The sequence below is a fragment of the Netta rufina genome (assembly GCF_964035555.1).
Source record: "Netta rufina genome assembly, chromosome: 19".
Lineage (NCBI taxonomy): Eukaryota > Metazoa > Chordata > Aves > Anseriformes > Anatidae > Netta > Netta rufina.
In genome coordinates this window covers 5281806-5298217 of record NC_140143.1, presented here as the reverse complement: position 1 = coordinate 5298217, position 16412 = coordinate 5281806, and the positions used below count along the sequence as shown (strand labels likewise).

At 37.6% G+C, this 16412-nt stretch overlaps 1 protein-coding gene across 1 annotated transcript; it reads right to left on the bottom strand.

Moving 5' to 3' along the window:
- Window positions 1–851: 851 nt before the first annotated feature.
- TOM1L1 (target of myb1 like 1 membrane trafficking protein) lies at window positions 852–15805 on the bottom strand. Its single transcript, XM_084298683.1, has 12 exons — window positions 15656–15805; window positions 15089–15208; window positions 13167–13274; window positions 12447–12563; window positions 9191–9324; window positions 5943–6003; window positions 4530–4650; window positions 3579–3675; window positions 3018–3078; window positions 2115–2202; window positions 1770–1842; window positions 852–990 (listed from the first exon to the last, which is right to left on the bottom strand). Exons 1-12 carry the CDS (start codon window positions 15794–15796, stop codon window positions 924–926), a joined length of 1188 nt encoding a protein of 395 aa, XP_084154809.1. The 5' UTR covers window positions 15797–15805; the 3' UTR covers window positions 852–923.
- Window positions 15806–16412: the final 607 nt, after the last annotated feature.

The following is a 16412-nucleotide window of genomic DNA, read 5'->3' as shown; positions in this document are numbered from 1 at the left end:
TTAAACAATTTGATTAAAATAAATGGATAACTAATGCTCAACTGCATTGTAGATGATTATTTTTCCTTCACCAGAAAATAATCTCTGCAGGGCAGGAATGTTGGAAGAAATGACTGATCCCCTTCCAATATTTACCAAGTAAATAAAAGTAACAACAACGTAGCAACAAGCAGCTTTTTTTCTGTTCTGCTAATCATGGATGACAACACCTTACATCCCAGCACAGGTTCTTATTTAAACAAAAATCCTATTATTTATCAGGGTTTTACAAAGAAAACAAAACCTGTATTCAGAATATGAATATAAGAAAGTAACCACTGTACTTGAGTTATCTGTCAAGAGGCCCAATTTTCAAACAGTCCTACATATCAAAAAACCTTTACAAATTTCTAGGGAGATTAACATAGGCCAAAATAGAAATTGGATTATGCAGTTTCTTCAAATATGACGTTCTGTTTCTTCCATACGGAGGGATGAGCAGTCCAAAGGAACAGCTATCTCAGAAGAAAAGCTTTTTTCTACAGCTGTGAGTCCATTTAGTTTACTTTTACCAGATGTCAAGTGTTAGTTACTTCATATGCAAGTGACTTTGAAAAATGTATTTTAGAGGCTCCAAAACTTAGAGAAATAAAAATATAAATAATGTAAGTTACCTTGAAGAATACACAAACATTTAAGACAAATTCTCAAGATGTAGATCCAAGTAACTCTTTCACATAACTTACTGTTCCAATACCTATTGTTCAGTGTGTAAAAATCCAAAAAAAAAAAAAAAAAAAAAAAAAAGGTTCCTTGGTTCCTTGTGGGTCCCTTCCAATGTTTCAGGACATTATACAATTTTATGATAGGAAGCAGTGCCCAGGACCAGCATCAGAGAGTAACTTGTGAACTTGTGTGCTCAGTAAAAGACTTCACCTCCCTCTTCAGCATTCTGTATCCTTTTTAACTTCTGGCTTCAGCACAGTGACATCAATTTCTTCATAAATAGCTCTGAAAGAAGAAGAACAGGGCAACTCCTACATCACAGTTTTATTTAGACAAAATGCACCAATGAAACCCTGCCCAATAAGGAACTGCCAAGAGTTTTAAGTTGTTTACCTACTAAAGTAACATGAGTAGCAGGTTGCCTGGCTTTCTACAGAAGCAAGAACCAGTCCTATGGTGTGTTTGTGACTATACGTTTAAGGAGGAATTTCTGGACATCATCACTTTTGATTAAATGAACTTGGAAACGTGACTGCAAAATACAAATGGCCTGCATGCCGTGAGACATGTAATTATTACACTACTTAAAAAAAAAAAAAAAAAAAAAAAAAAGAAAGCCTTGCTGAGATTTTTCTACCTCAGAATTTGATGGTTTCTCAAAGTAAGTTTTATGCAGATGATTCCATTTTTTTTTCTGTTTACTGTTAAAAATGACAATGTAAGTTTCTTACTAGTTTTCTGCCTATTTGGTCCTTTGGAGATTCCTCAAATCCATTCCCATTGGTAGCTTGTATTTTAAATAGAGAACTTGAGATTCAGCAGAACATTTTTTTAAAAAAAAACAAAACAAGATCATCTTGAACAGAAATTAGGTTGGCTCATAGAATCATAATATGGTTTGGATTGGAAGTGACCTTTAAAGATCTCCAATTTATATTAGCAATCCAGTTGGTCAGCAAACTTGCTCTGAATAGTGTGGTCTTCTCTCAGAAGAAAAAGACATCTCAGAATTCTTGTTTGGCACCTAAAAGAACTGCAAATTATCTATTTTAAAAGCTACTTACTCTGTGGGAGCCAAAGGATCAAATTCCATTATCTCGTAGTAATGAGGTGACTGTGACTTGTTCTTTGATGTGGCTGAAGGGTAAAGACAGTTAAATACAGATTGAAATGTAACTGAAAGAACACTTATTGCATGTTTTTTTATATCTTTCTGAAACTAGCAGATTTTCTCCCATTTATGTAGTTGCTTTAAATGGGCAGAGAAGCCACGAGCTATGTAAGATTTTTGTCAGTGTTTGTTGCTGTTCCTAGTCTTTAACAGGCACTATATAAAGCACTTAAGTGCTAACAAAAATAAATTATAAATAGATTTCTGTGAAAATTAAGAAGTCTGCAGTATTTATTACCTGCTGGTGACGATCCATTTAATGATGTAGTATATCCAGTCTGCAGATTTACTGGATTCAGAGGCACTGGGCTTAAAAGAGTTGCCAGCTGAGGAAATCGAGCAAAACAGTACATAAACAGATTGATCTAGGAGAACCTGTTTGACTTAACTTGCGTAAGTGCTGACTGATCTTTAGACTCTCAGACTATATCAAGTAAATTCCAAAAATAGGTCAAGAGTTATAAATCTAATTAACCTCCCTTCCCCACACAATGAAGTTCAAAACATCTTTTAGGGTTATATATAGCACATTTGTATAATTTACTTCTGTGTAATTTGTTACACTACACACAGGTGGCAGTACAGCTGTCTCATTTTACTTGCAGTTTAAAATAAGGAGTATGAGTATGTGTTTGTGGGGCTGCTTTTCTATTTCATACTGCCTACCACAAATTCAAAACAATACCTTGAAACCCGTTCATATTCTTTGTATTCCTTCTGTCATGGCTTTTTTGTCTGCAGCATATGCATTTGTCCTATGCTGTATTTGAATTTTAATTTATTTCTTTTAGAGGTGCTTATTTGAGATATGAAATGCACCACAGTAATATAATGGCAACAGGAAGAGATCGCAGCTTGCTTCACACAGTAACAGATTAAACACAAACAACACAGCAACTTTTTGCAAACTCCATTGAGATTCTGCTAGACCTAAAAAATACGCTTCCACATTGGCACCTGTGGTATCACCACAGGAAAGTTGGCCTGGTCAGCAAATACAGAGCATTCCCTGATGTCCGGAGAAGCGCCGCAGAGCAGATCTTTAAATCACATTTGGACAGCAGTCAGGGTAAATCCAAACAGTTCTCCTTATGACAGTTGCCAGCAAGGACAGATTATTCCAAACATGAGCGTTACTCACATTGCTGTATATATGTCCAGCTGGGGTGATTCCACTATTGTTTTGTGCTTCAGTTGTAAATCTAGGAGAGAGCAATAGTTTCTCAGTTACTTTCAACGTATTAAAACTACATATCACAATAACTGCATTATTATTTTTAGCTGGTTTGTCTTCACCATATGTCACAACTATGCAAGAGCAAGTGGGCCAGTGTCCCATTTACCTAATAGGTGGGAAACCACAAAGATTCTTTTTCCTATCTTAAACCATTCTTCTTGACTCATACCATTCATCTATTTCTCCCTTTAACCACAGCACTGGTAAGACTCAAGCAGAAAGTTGTATATATCCCAAATATGTTGAATTTAGGTTATGTTTGTCAGTATTTAAAAAGAGCTGCAGGTGTTATATATTTAGCATACAGGTAGTTTTCACTTGTTTTACTTGACTAATGTGTAGAAGAAACATTAAATAGCTCTGTTCTCAGAACTTACTATGAAAATTTTGTATCAATTACAGAGGGCTAATAGCTCCGATTATTTTTTTTTACCTGCTACCATTTCTTGATAAGAGATTACTCACGGGAATTGCTGAGCTTTTGTAGTAGTTGCTAAATCTAGCTGTGGATAAATTGACGGATAGTGTTTTCTTACATCTTCAGGGTGTGCAGATATGCAATCTGAAATTCAAAGCAGTACTTAATGACTGTTTAAACATTATTAATCAAGTGTTCCATTACTTGCACTACGATCATTGAAGGAATTAAGTTTTGTTTGGAAGGTATATCAAGAATATGAAATGAATTCTGTTTACTGCATGAAAGACAAAATTATAACAACTCTGATAATATATTAGTTGTAATATATTTATTTTCTTGTTCATCGTCAGAACATCAGTAGTGCTATATATGGTATATACCAATTTAAACTCCTTTCACTATTTCTAAAAACTAAAATAGAATTATACGCATTTATTTTTTGGAACATATTCATGCCTTTAACTTAGGTGTATGGATACCCCTAAAGAGTGGATAGACAAAGACTTTTGAAATCAGTAATTCAGGGTACCAAAGTTCGGAGCTTTAATCGCTCCTTTCACTATGAAAGAAGCCTAAAGTTAGATGAGGTAAATACGTTTCTTGAAGTGAACTGCTGTTAACATCAAGTGCCTCCTTGAAAAAAATTAAGAAATCAAGGGAGTACAAGCAAAGCATATCTCCGTTTCTTTCTTCCAAGACTACAGAACAAGCAACTACCACACTGTTTCAAGAGCTTTATTGTACAGAAAACTTTTTTTTTTTTTTCAAATTTAAGAAATGTGGGAGAAAGATTATTGCTTCCACTGTAAACTAGTTACAAGGAACCTTATACTATTTTTTTTAATATATATATGCACATCAATCTTCATGTTTCTTCAAATTAAGGAGTATCTTAGTTTACTCTCTTACAAGGAAAGTCTTGATCCCTCCACTAAGCTTGTGTTGGTTTACTTTAGGAAATCAGCCGGCAAGGGAAATATGCATTCATCACTTACTGAGGCCTGAAGACTGAGAGGCTGCAGAGTCAGTTCCCAGCACTGTTGACACTGGACATGGAAGATCTGTAGAGAGGTCAAGTAGATCACTTGAGGGAGCAGATGGCTGTTTCCTGTACAGCTTAACATTTAAAAAGGGACACATTATTATTTTTTTAAAGGAACATGTATAGTTTTAAATAAGCAATTTAATTGTATGTGTGTGTGGAAGTGATAACTAATGAAACAGAAAAACTTTCTGGAAAACATGAGCTTCAGCAAGGGTGCCATTTCAAAAATTTAGGAAAATTCAGTAGTCGGATATGGGACTGACTCAGTTCCAAAGTATAAGGTTGTTCAGATGTAAGTCTGCTTAATCCTGTAGAATTATATTCATATTACTTGTGTGTTATTGTGATTCGGTAAATACTTAAGAAATGGATTTTTTTTTTCAGTCCTGTTTCAGATTGGAAGAGCTTGAAACCACAGAATTTCCCAGAGCACAGAAAAAAGGTTTCCCTTGTTTCTCATGTGAATGTGAGAGAATTAAAAGCACAGCCAAAGATTTTAATAAAAACCACATGCTTGAATCATATGGGTTTGGTCACACCAGTTAAAAAAAAGCATTTTAAACTTGGAGATGCCTGAATTAATATTAAAATACACAGGCTGCACCATTAGGACTACTAACTAATCCAACAGTCCATTCATCAAGTAAAAACATCTACCTACATAACCAGGATGTAGTAACAGCAGTTTTTCAAGGGAAAAAAGATTGTCTTCTGCCTTTCTTTAATAATTATCAGCTGTATTTCAGCATTCACAATGCTGTCATTTTCCTTCTGAGCCCTAGATGACTGTTCAATTATGTCTTACGAGAAGCTGAAACATGCAAAACTACTTTGGGCAATATAATTAACAACCATAATGATCAATTGATAAAGGACAGTCAGATTTGCTACGAGCCATTATTCACAACTCAAAAGGCTTCAACTTCACAGAGAGAAAAAAAACATCAGTAACAGTGAATTCTGATAGTTTAGTAGTATTTCGGTATGTAAATACTTACAGCAAAAAAGTGAAATAAAACATAGTTCCCCACTTCATATAAGGCAGATAACTAATTGTGCTTAGCTATAGAGGTAATAAAATGGAATTTGAATATCTCTCTCTTTCTCTTTGCCTCATTTTTCTCCATTAAGCTTCCATCTGAGATTTGACATTCTTTGTTACTTTAGTTACAAAATTTACATGGAATTCTGCAAGTGAGACTTCTGAAAATCAGTAAGAGCAGTATCATCCTGCTGAAGACAGCAGGCTATACCTCTCAATTAGAGAATAAAATGTTGCTTATACTTGAAAGATTTTTCACACTGAACAGAAATAGGAATGTTTATAGTCCCGCAGCTCACAACTTCACTTATTGTTACTCACCTCTTCACGTTCACGCTGTATTCTCTGATTCTCCAAGAAACGAACTCTGTTTCGAGAGAACCTGTTAAAATTACAAAGCTAGAGGTTTGTTCTGAAATTACAGAAATGTGCTACGTAAGAAGCTGGCAGTTGCAACCAAAGTCTGATTATCAAAGGACTGCAGATAGACACCAGACAAGCACTACAGGTGTTTTTCTCTGGGGCACTGCTGTGCTGAAAATCTGATTCATTTTACTCCAGGGCTGTGGTCCTCTAATGATCTACACTACCAAGTTAGCTTGTCCTTGGGCTCACTTTTGGAGACAGCCATCTGTTTCTTCCAAAACAAACCAAGGCACAGCTGACAAAGTTTGCCTCTGTTCATACCAGACAACTGATGGTGAACATGCACTGTGCCAAATCTGGCTCCCTCTGACCAACTGTGTCCCAAGAAGGTGATGACTGAGGCCCAGTCAGGTGATATTCAGCACCTGTACAGCCCATCTGTTAGATAAGCAAGGGTCTTGGATCCTTAGGGGGGCATGGACATGAAGTCTGTCCGCACAGCTGCGCCTGGTATTCAGGGTTACCATACTGGTGAGTCCCACAAAGATAATATATATGTAGGGAGGAACAGAAGAAAAAAAACAAACAAACTGCAGAACAACTATTTATCTGAAATACACTAAGTAATTAAAAGTTGCTAAGGCCACTAGAGGGAGTTATTGTTACATATATATGAGGCCAGTTTATTGCACAATGGTGACTGCTCCTTACTTAATTTGGACTCTGCACTAACAATCAGAAACAGAGAATGCAGCATGACTTGTCTTCAAACAATGCACACAGTATGAAACAGAAGCAACTAGTTAAAATCAGATTGTCCTTTACACATCTCATTGTTCAAAGGGAGATCCAAAAACAAATCTTTCACAACAAACATTAATGAAATTTTAATGCGTAAACAACTGTAAAGTGCAAATGCATCTGCACTCACAAAGACTTGCTACGTACAACCCCTAACATCACAGTACTAAAATGCAGAAGTGTTCTGTCCAGTTTCACAATGGCCTATAATTGCTCCTTCAATCACCTGGTGTCTTCTAAAAGGAATTTTTTGAATTATTCATAATTCAAGAAGTTCTTAGCATTTCTAGCATTCTTCAATCTTAAAAATATAACCCCACTCCTGACTCACATGGATTTACAGATGCTCAACAGAATTCTATTTTTGCTTTACTAAAATTAAACACTTTGTAAAGCAAGAAGTGAACACAGAATTCTTTCAAGAGTTAGTGCAAGATGTGATGACACTGCTGGAGACACAAGAATAAGTGAAAACTAAATGATGTCAAGATTAGGCCCAAAGTTTGTGCCACGACACTTAGAGGAATAAGTAGGTTTTCAGTGTAGCAGTCAGAAGAGGTTTAAAAAGAAAAGCTGATGAAGCTCTTCACATCTATTGTGTTTAATCGTTAAGACATCTGAATGTCAGCAGTCTTCCAGAGAAAAGTTACGTATGAGTAATAAATTGAATACTAAAGGTAGTGATAATACTCTGAAGGTCCAGGCTTTCTTGTGCTGGCAGAAGGGTCATAGGCTTACGAAGTGTACATTATTAGCTCAGCTCCTTATAGTGTAGTCATAACCACAACCGTCAAGTGGCCACACCAACATTTTTACAAAATGCTTTTTTTTTCCTGACAGCCCTCTGACCTTCAAGATGAAGCCTGATACCAAAAAGTTACTACATTTTTTTTTTGTTCATAGTATCTCATCTATGCATCTCAAAGGAATCATCCCAACTCTGAACACATACTGCAATATTTAAAATGCTTACTTCAATTAAAATAGATCTTAGAGCATGCAATTTCTCCCTGTGGAATGACACTAGGAGCACAATCGAGCCCAGCATTCTTCATTTACACTGAAGAACAAGAATAAAGATGTGGAATTTCACTGTCTGCTCAGAAGGGGAAAGGATTTCAATGGCAGCAGTGTAGCTAGTTGTTACCTTGGAAGCACTTTTTGAAGCGAAGCATGTTAAACTCCTGACTCTTGCTTTGTGTTGCGTGACTTAAACAAGGGTCATTGCTTTAAAAACTACAGGTAAGGTAAGTATCTGTTAGGAATGCCCTTTCTTTCCTCTATCCTGCACTACATGAATACCCTCTAACACATTTCTCTCATACGTCCAGGTTTTAGAACAAAGTAAAGGGAAATCAGTTTACCTCTAACACCTGTCAGAAGTTTATAGCATTCTGTACAAGGACTGCTACCTGAAAAATTTGTCTCCTTAATGCCTATCTATTGACTGACATAAGAAGTAAGGGATAGAGGAATATGTAATGGACTTAAATTCACCCAAACCCTGTAAGTGAACTCTTCAGGTCTCCCTAGAAGATCCTGTTTTTCACATGCATAAAGCAAATTATAATTTGTTCCTGGAACCATTGTCCTTGTTACAAAAGTATTTCTAGAATATTTCCTAGCCAAGGAGGACCTAAACTACTTAACATGGAAGGCTAGTTCCTATTAAACCAGAATGCACTCCACGAGTATATTCACTGTGATACTTTGGGGGATAATACTGAAATTTTGAGTTTAAATTTGATTTCTTTTTTGCTAGCATCTATTCATGCTACCACTGATATAACAGGCAAATACAAAGGATGTCAACAGAAGTATTGCAGTGCTTCCATGCGTGAAAGAAAACATTTTCTGCTGTAAGGCAGGTAGAACAGCTTGTTTCAATTCAGTTGAGAAAAGCAAGTGACTCTCTTAAGCATGCAATAAAACTGAATGCTGTTCCATGGCTGATTTCTGCAGTAAAGCTGTCCAAGTTATTCAGAAAGGACAGCAAATATTCTTTCCTGGAAGTGTATACATGTAGCAAAAGTAAGGACCATCACCAGGACCAAAGGGTTTGTAGCAAACTGATGGCAAATTCACTGTGCTCAACCAGAAAAGAGCATCAAATTCTAAAATTATTTCTGTTTGTGTGCCTCCACCTAATTTCCTGTCTATGCTGTTAACTTGTTTTACCACATTCTAATAGTTTTCTAACTAGCTTATTAACTGCTTCTGAAGTGCTTAGGGGAAGGCAAATAAACAATTTTCTCCTTTTGTTGTCAACTTTCTTTTCTGGATTTAAGGAAAGAAACGTCTCCTTGTAAAGGTTCAGCATTAGTCACATAGATCACCTGTATCCATTAAGCGTGCTTATCCAGTTAGGACACCAAATGTGAGAAGAGAGACCCTGTACTTACCTTTCATGTCCCAGAAGAACATTATTCAGATCTTCATTTACTTGTATTAACTCAACTATCACATCTTCATTTTCCACTGTAACCAACAATTCCATGATTCTCTCCTGCATCACCCGACAGGTCTTATACAGTTTCTGCCCGAGGGAGGGGAAGAAAAAAAATAAATCACAACTGTGGTCTCCTAATTTGTCAGTTCTAGAGAAGAATGATAAGACAGTCGAGTACTGCAGACTCACAGGTAACATCCCTTCATTTATACAAACCACACACATACCAAGAGTTGCAAATAGCGTAATTTTCATGTCTTTGATCTCTGCAAAGCCAGGCTGACAACTCCTACCATCACTGCCAGCACTCCTACCCCTATGGAGCCCCTACCCACGACCTTCATTTCTGAAGATCCATCTGTCTCTGAAGTCTAAATTTCAAATTGCAAAATAATGAAGACCCCTCTGGGTGATGCAGAGCACGTTTGATTTGAGTCTGATTGAAGCTGATTAAACACAGTAGGACACTTCACATGGCTGTAACAAACGTGATCCTGGTTCAACATCTGCTTGAAGAAAAGACAATAGTAGTGTACAGGACAAAAGTGCTCTGTGACACAAGTCTGTGCCTCTTCCTCTGAGTGGGGAGGTTTGGATGCATTTAATTCATGCACTTTTTGAGAAAGCTACACAAACCTAGCAGAATCACCTGACAGGAGATGTATGAGGATTTACTGAGTAGATTTTTGCATTATCGCCAATTGAAATGGAAGTTAGTTTATTTACATTCCTCCCCCCTGCAGATTTTGCATGTTCAAAGGAACACATTCTTTAGCATCAAGAGCTTTATCTCATCCAAAATCTTTTTTCCACAGCAGATTTTGCAAATGCTGCCTGGCTCTGCTTCAGGAAAAAATAAAAAAAGGGGGGGGACAGGACTTACTCTGTTTGCACACAGCTGTTCAAAAAGTGCTCTGCCATTATTTTCAAACTGATCTGATTTTTCTCCGAAAACATATACACAAAAAAATCTACATGGAACTTGTGTAAATGGATATTTTATGCCCCTTAGCCAAATCTGTGTAAGGATTACACAGTACTATATCTCCTGGTATTATATTTTCACAGCCCAGGATAAAACACACAAAAATGTATTCAGTTTAATGCACGTAATTAAATTTTAAACCTCTTCAACTCCACATCTTACTACATTAACCCCATTCCAAAATGTGTATTTCTTATGGATCTATTATACAGGCAGACAGGTTCCTTTGAAAAAAATCAATATTCAATAAGTAGTAAATTGAGATGCTCATTTCAAGCATGAATTTGCTAGGCTTTGCTCCTACTCACCATGAAACATGTACTCTAATGTTCTGAAAACTGGAGTGTTATAACAATGGACTACCAGCTGATATAAAATCAGTGATTCCAACGAATTTGTGCTAATGCTTACCAGCTGATGATCTGGACCTAAATTCCTGCATGTCCATCAAGTATGTCTATTCCCTATCCAGTACAAGTGTTTGTTATTTCTTTTGGTTGATACTGGCTTTCAGCTGCTCTTGAACTTTTCTTACTGGTAAGCATGGTATTTTAAGAGAAATCTGCTATCTTAAGCCTTGTGTAGAACAGGGTGGAGAAAGGGAGGAGCTAGTCACTAACAAAGCTACAGAACTGAAAGTATGCTGCACTGATAAAGTTTCCCCTGTTAAACTTTTCATTAAGAAACCCTGGATACTCAGTAGGACTGATATTCATCTCCAACTCACTCAAAGCCTAAACAAGCAGCTCTTGTAATAAAGGACTTTGTTCTCCAACAACAAAAGCCTAATCCAAGCAATCCAGGTAGAGCCACAAACAAACGGGCACTTTAAACATAGTTAAAGAAACAGGCTAGCCATGCTTGCTGTTCTGTACCACTCAGTGCATAGAGAAAAAGAACAGTGAAACTAACATAGAAGGAATGAGTTTTTAGGCACTCCCCCACAAATGGGAACTCCACACCCTGTCCTCAACCTTTTGCCAACAATTTTATTACTGGGAGTGCCAATAAGAATCCACTGCCTTGCTGTGGGCAACCTAATACGCGTACCCACACACAGAAGGGCCATGCTGTAGGAGCCAGGAAACCACACTTTTTCTGTTTCACCTCTACCTCCTTGGACCAGCAGCTCCACAGAGCTCTGCAAAAGAGACAGTGGTGGTGATGTCAGGAATTTCCAGGGGAGCAGAAACAGCTGAGAGATGGATTGTCTCCTATCTGGTTCCCCCAGGCCAGCAGTGCTGCCCGTCACTGACGATGAGACACAGGGTCAACTACTGCTCTCCGTATCTCAGTGAGAACCCATCCATAAAAGGACACAGCTGAACAGCACAACCCTGAAGGCAAACCAATAGTACCCAATAAAAAGTTCCTTGCGAAGGAATAATTCTTCACGGGGCATGACAACCACACCAAAGGCTTGTAAAAATTACATCAGTTCTTCAATGCATTTGATGTTGACAAATTACCAAAAATGTTTCCTTTGCACAGAAGTTTGGGGGTAAGTTTAGAAACAGAAAGGTGTGATAAAAGCTTTTTGAATTCTTGCAGAAAATATGAAACAGCAAAAGTCCATTTAAGATAAATCACTACTGAAATACTAAAGTAATACTACATTTTTAATCTCTAAAACAGAAAAAAGCCTGAGCAAATAGAATGTATGTATATTCGCTATCAAATCTAAATGACTATTGCAATACGCTTCCTTCAGGCTACACTTAAAGAGCACGTGGCTTCACCTATTGCACAGCAAGCTCCCAATCTTTGAGGTCATGCACACAAAACCAAGGCTTCGTATTCTTCACTGCCCTTCAGTTTGCCTTTAAGGTACTGGTAATAATAAAGAGAGCCCTGCAAACTCCAGGATGGATGAGAGATTGTGTCATCACCTGTTTTCCCAGAAGGCAGTTGTGTTCACCTGGAATGTTCTCAAGCATGTTCTGTCAAACAGCCCTAACAGAGAACGCTCCATTATGAAATTCCTTTGCCCTTGGAATTCCCTAGAGCTTGAATTTATATTGCAAACTGTTTTGTCCTGTCACGACTATCTAGATGTCAGAGGAAGGTGAAGGAGATGAGAGAAAGCTGAGTGAAATCAGAGATTGAAACCTGAGTTTGGTTTCCATTTTGCAGTTTGAATCCAGATGTTATGAGAAAGGGTACAACATATTCTAAAATCAGCTTTGACCAAACAAAGAGTTCCTATGACAGAGTTAGTGCATACCTGTAAAAGATTCATATCATCCGGATTTTCAGAGCCAGGAACATTTTCTTTTAATATTGATGACATGACTCTCACATTCATTTTTGCCATATCCAGTTCACTGTACAGTTTCCCAATCTGTTCAGTTCAACATGACAGAATATTGTGCAGGTGAACAGAGTGAGCAGAATAATTCTTACCTCTAATATGTACTTTCTTCCCCATTAGGTATAAAATAGCTAATTAGCATTATTTTACTCCAGTGACATCCCTTGAAAATAGGAATTATCTCAGCTTTTCTATGTCCAATCACACTAAGATCTAAATCTGATAACACTACTTGTTTTCTGCATGTTTAGTGCCTCTCACTATTGAGAAGACTGTTACTCTTTTTAGTTAGCTACAGGCCAAGCAGGAAGAGAAATGAACTGTCCTTTTCTTTCTAAGAATAATCCCTTATTTGCATAAGACACTAGTCTTATGCAAAAGTAAGTTTGGCTTTCTCTCTTATCTTAGAAGTAACTTTTATTGATTTGCATAACAACATCATAAGAGATCGTGAGAAATTCTCATGCTCAAGCAAATGATTCCACTTTTTGGCTGGGTACAACCTGGCATTTATCCAAGTGATTTCTGTGTGCTTTGCTTTGGCAAACCACCACGTAAAGCATTTTCAGGAGAATTTCACCAGCACATTTTAAGCAGAAACTCCCCCTCCCCTCCAAACCTGTAGTAATGTACCTGCTCAGCAGTCAACAGTAACGTTGGGCCCGTGGGAAGAGGCAATAAGGTCCGTTTGGTGGGATTAGCAGAAGATGGTGATGACTTTGTAGGATGCTGAGATGAAGACTGTTAAAAGACAAAAGAGCAGAGCTTGAGTTTAACAGGAGAATTGAAACTGACATCCAGATGAGAGTGCTACAAAACGTCTCTGTCAGACTAGACACTGGGCATTAGCTTTCGCATAATCAATGCTCCCAGGGAATTTGTTGAGCAAGGTCTATTTATAAGAATAAATCTAATAGCTACTTTGTAATGAAATCAGGCTTGGAATTCAAGTATCTTTTAAATGGGTTTGCTAGCAAATCCCATCACAGATAAAATGGGAATGGCTAAGAACAGGCTGTCTCCTTGACCTCTGAAGCCAGGGAGAACAGGGAGAGTCCTTCCTAAAGTGCCACTGCAATTTTACAGCAAAGACTAGTTTAGAATACATTTACGCCTGGAAGCAGAGACAAGGTTGGGGTGTTTCTATTCGTATTACAGTTGAACTGACTGCAGTAAAAAAGACCCTGCACAAAACTGCATAGGTCACATCCTTCATTTCTTAGAGACTGAACTAAAAATTGCATTCAGGTCTGCCGCTGCCTAGATCAACGGAAGGTTTGTGACTGACTTTAATGGGCAGATATATGTGGTACACAGAATTGTCTCTACTGCAATCAGTGGGGAAAGATTTATTGTCCAGTGAAAGCACTTTCTTTCAAATGTTCACAACACAGCTTGTTCAAACAGCCATAAATACCCGAGCTTTTGCACACTTCACTATTCAGTCATCAAATCAAACTCATGGTAATTGAGTCATTTCTGTCTATACTGATTACAGACAACTAATTCTATAAGTGCAAGGTTCTACCCAATGGTGAATGCTTTCACACTTTCCCAAGTCTTGTGAAAACTCTTCTACTAGAAAACAAATTCTGGAGAGAATTGTTGTAAAGCATGTACTGTATTTTCAGCCACTGTTCAACACTCAGAACATATTTACATTTAATTTATCCTAGACACTACACAATGGTATCTATGATATATGCTTAAATAACAAAGGTAAAGATTAGCCACAAGGTCAAATATTATTGTGTATAAGATGTGCAAACAAATGGAGAGATGTCTTACAGATTTACACCACTCTCGGTTTAAAAATTAAACACAGATAATGTTCCAATGAGGCCTTATTACAGCTTTACAATAAATAAAGGGGGGCCTACAAGAAAGAGGGGGAGAGACCCTTCACCAGGGCGTGTAGTGACAGGACAAAGTGTAATGGCTTTAAACTCAAAAAAAGAATAGATTTAGATTAGATATTAGGAAGAAATTCTTCACTATGAGGGTGGTGAGGCACTGGACCAGCTTGCCCAGAGAGGCTGTGGACACTCCTTCCCTGGAGGTGTTCAGGGCTGACTGCATGAAACCCTGGGCAACATGATCTAGTGGAAGGTGTCTCCACTGGTGGCAGAGGGGATGGAACCATGTGAACATTAAGTTTCTTCCCAACCCAAATCATTCTGTGATTGTATCAATGCTCAAATTTTTAATGGTATGTGCTTTCATGAAAATCTTAATCATTTTAGTTGAAAACATTGCAGTTCTTTAAATGCTTTGGAAGCCTTAAGAGACACACTTCTGTTTTGAGAACATATTTGCTAATTTGTGGCTTGAAATAAAATGACACTAGTATATAGGCCAAGTTTCTTTGTTGTTATCTTAGCTGTTATAATTGAAACTGATTTCTGCTCACGTGTTCAAGTAGTTTGGTCATACTCTGCCCTGGAGCATTTGAAAAACAAAAACAAACACACCTTCTGTGCCAAAGAGCTCATACAATTAACACATCCTGTTTCTGATTTACAATAACTTAATGAAGTATCCTTGTGTATCCCCACCTTAGGTCCCCCTGTGCTGGTGTCAGCAGATGGAAACTCCACTCCTTTCTTCAGCAATTCTAGATAAACTTCTTTTACTTCGGTCACATCCACCATTCCTTGGAACCCTCGAGCCCATGTCTGGTTTTGAAATAACAGTAACAGTCACAGAAATGGATGGTCAGTAGGGTCAGACAAGCCCTTCTAAAACATACAGTCCTAAAGGCAAGTGATTCCCTGAACTGAACATTTTCTCCTTCCACCCAATCCAACTAACTCCACTCAAAACAGGAGGACCACCACCAAAGCTCTGAAGTTTGCTGTCACCCTGCTTACACCCAGAGGAAACGCATACACAGGCTGTGAGGGGAACATAAAAAGTGGAGGTTGACATTTTCCCAGGACTCTTTCTAGTTCTCTCTTTTTGTCTTTCACACTGTGCTACTCCTACATGAAGCAGATGCAGAGGAATAAAGTCCACTTTAGGAAGAGGTTCCCATGAGTACACTGCAGTACAGAAGTTGGCTGCATCATTAAATCTTTACCATACAGCAGAGACAAAACAATCACTGTTTACTCTAGACTTACCATGATGAAGGTCAAGATTCTCTCCTGCATGTCAATTGGCAGGTTGTATCTTGGATTCAGTAGTTTCACCAGCTTGTCCTTACAAAAGTCTTTCTTCACAACTAAAGACTGGAATCTAGGACCACAGTTCTGCACACACATATCAAGCAGCTGCGCATACAAAAACTTCTGTTACAAAGATGCTATGAACAGAAAAACTTGAGTGCTTTTGTTTATTTTTGTTTAAATTGTTCCAAGGTGTTGTGAAGAAAAAGTACTAATGGATATGAACGGACTACTGCCAACCCTCTTACCACCTTGTCTGAGGACGTTACTAGAAGGAAACTTAAGTTCACCATATATCTTGCTATTCCTATGCATACAGGAAATAAAATGGGTTACTCAGAATTAGACTATTTTAACAGAGAAGCATGTCACAGCAGTTACTGAACATGCAGTACTTAAATAGTGTGAAATCTGTCCATGGCCTGAAAAAATGACTTGTACAGATTCAGTAACAGAATTAATTCAATGCCTAGCAAACAGGTACCCTAGTCTAATAGTAAGCTTTTCTTCTCCCAGAGAGCTCTTCAGAATCTAAATGCATCTCTTCTAATCTGTCCTCTAAAGTGAGAGACTAATGAAAAAACAGAAAAGAACAAATTCAACTACTCAGAGTACAATTTCTCCATGTGTTTTAAAGGTCACATTGATTTGAAGCAGAACAAGTGAATTGTTCCAATTGTCAGTTTCATCTTCACAAAAGGAGTCTACTTTA

Bases quoted from the DNA above. Each gene is read 5' to 3' on its own strand.
- TOM1L1 (XM_084298683.1), bottom strand. From the start codon at position 15,796: ATGTGTGTGCAGAACTGTGGTCCTAGATTCCAGTCTTTAGTTGTGAAG. The intron at 13,275-15,088 runs GTGGGGATACAC...GTCTTTTAACAG, and splicing joins CCAGCACAGGGGGACCTAAG to TCTTCATCTCAGCATCCTAC. The intron at 9,325-12,446 runs GTATGCACTAAC...TCCCTCGGGCAG, and splicing joins ATGATATGAATCTTTTACAG to AAACTGTATAAGACCTGTCG.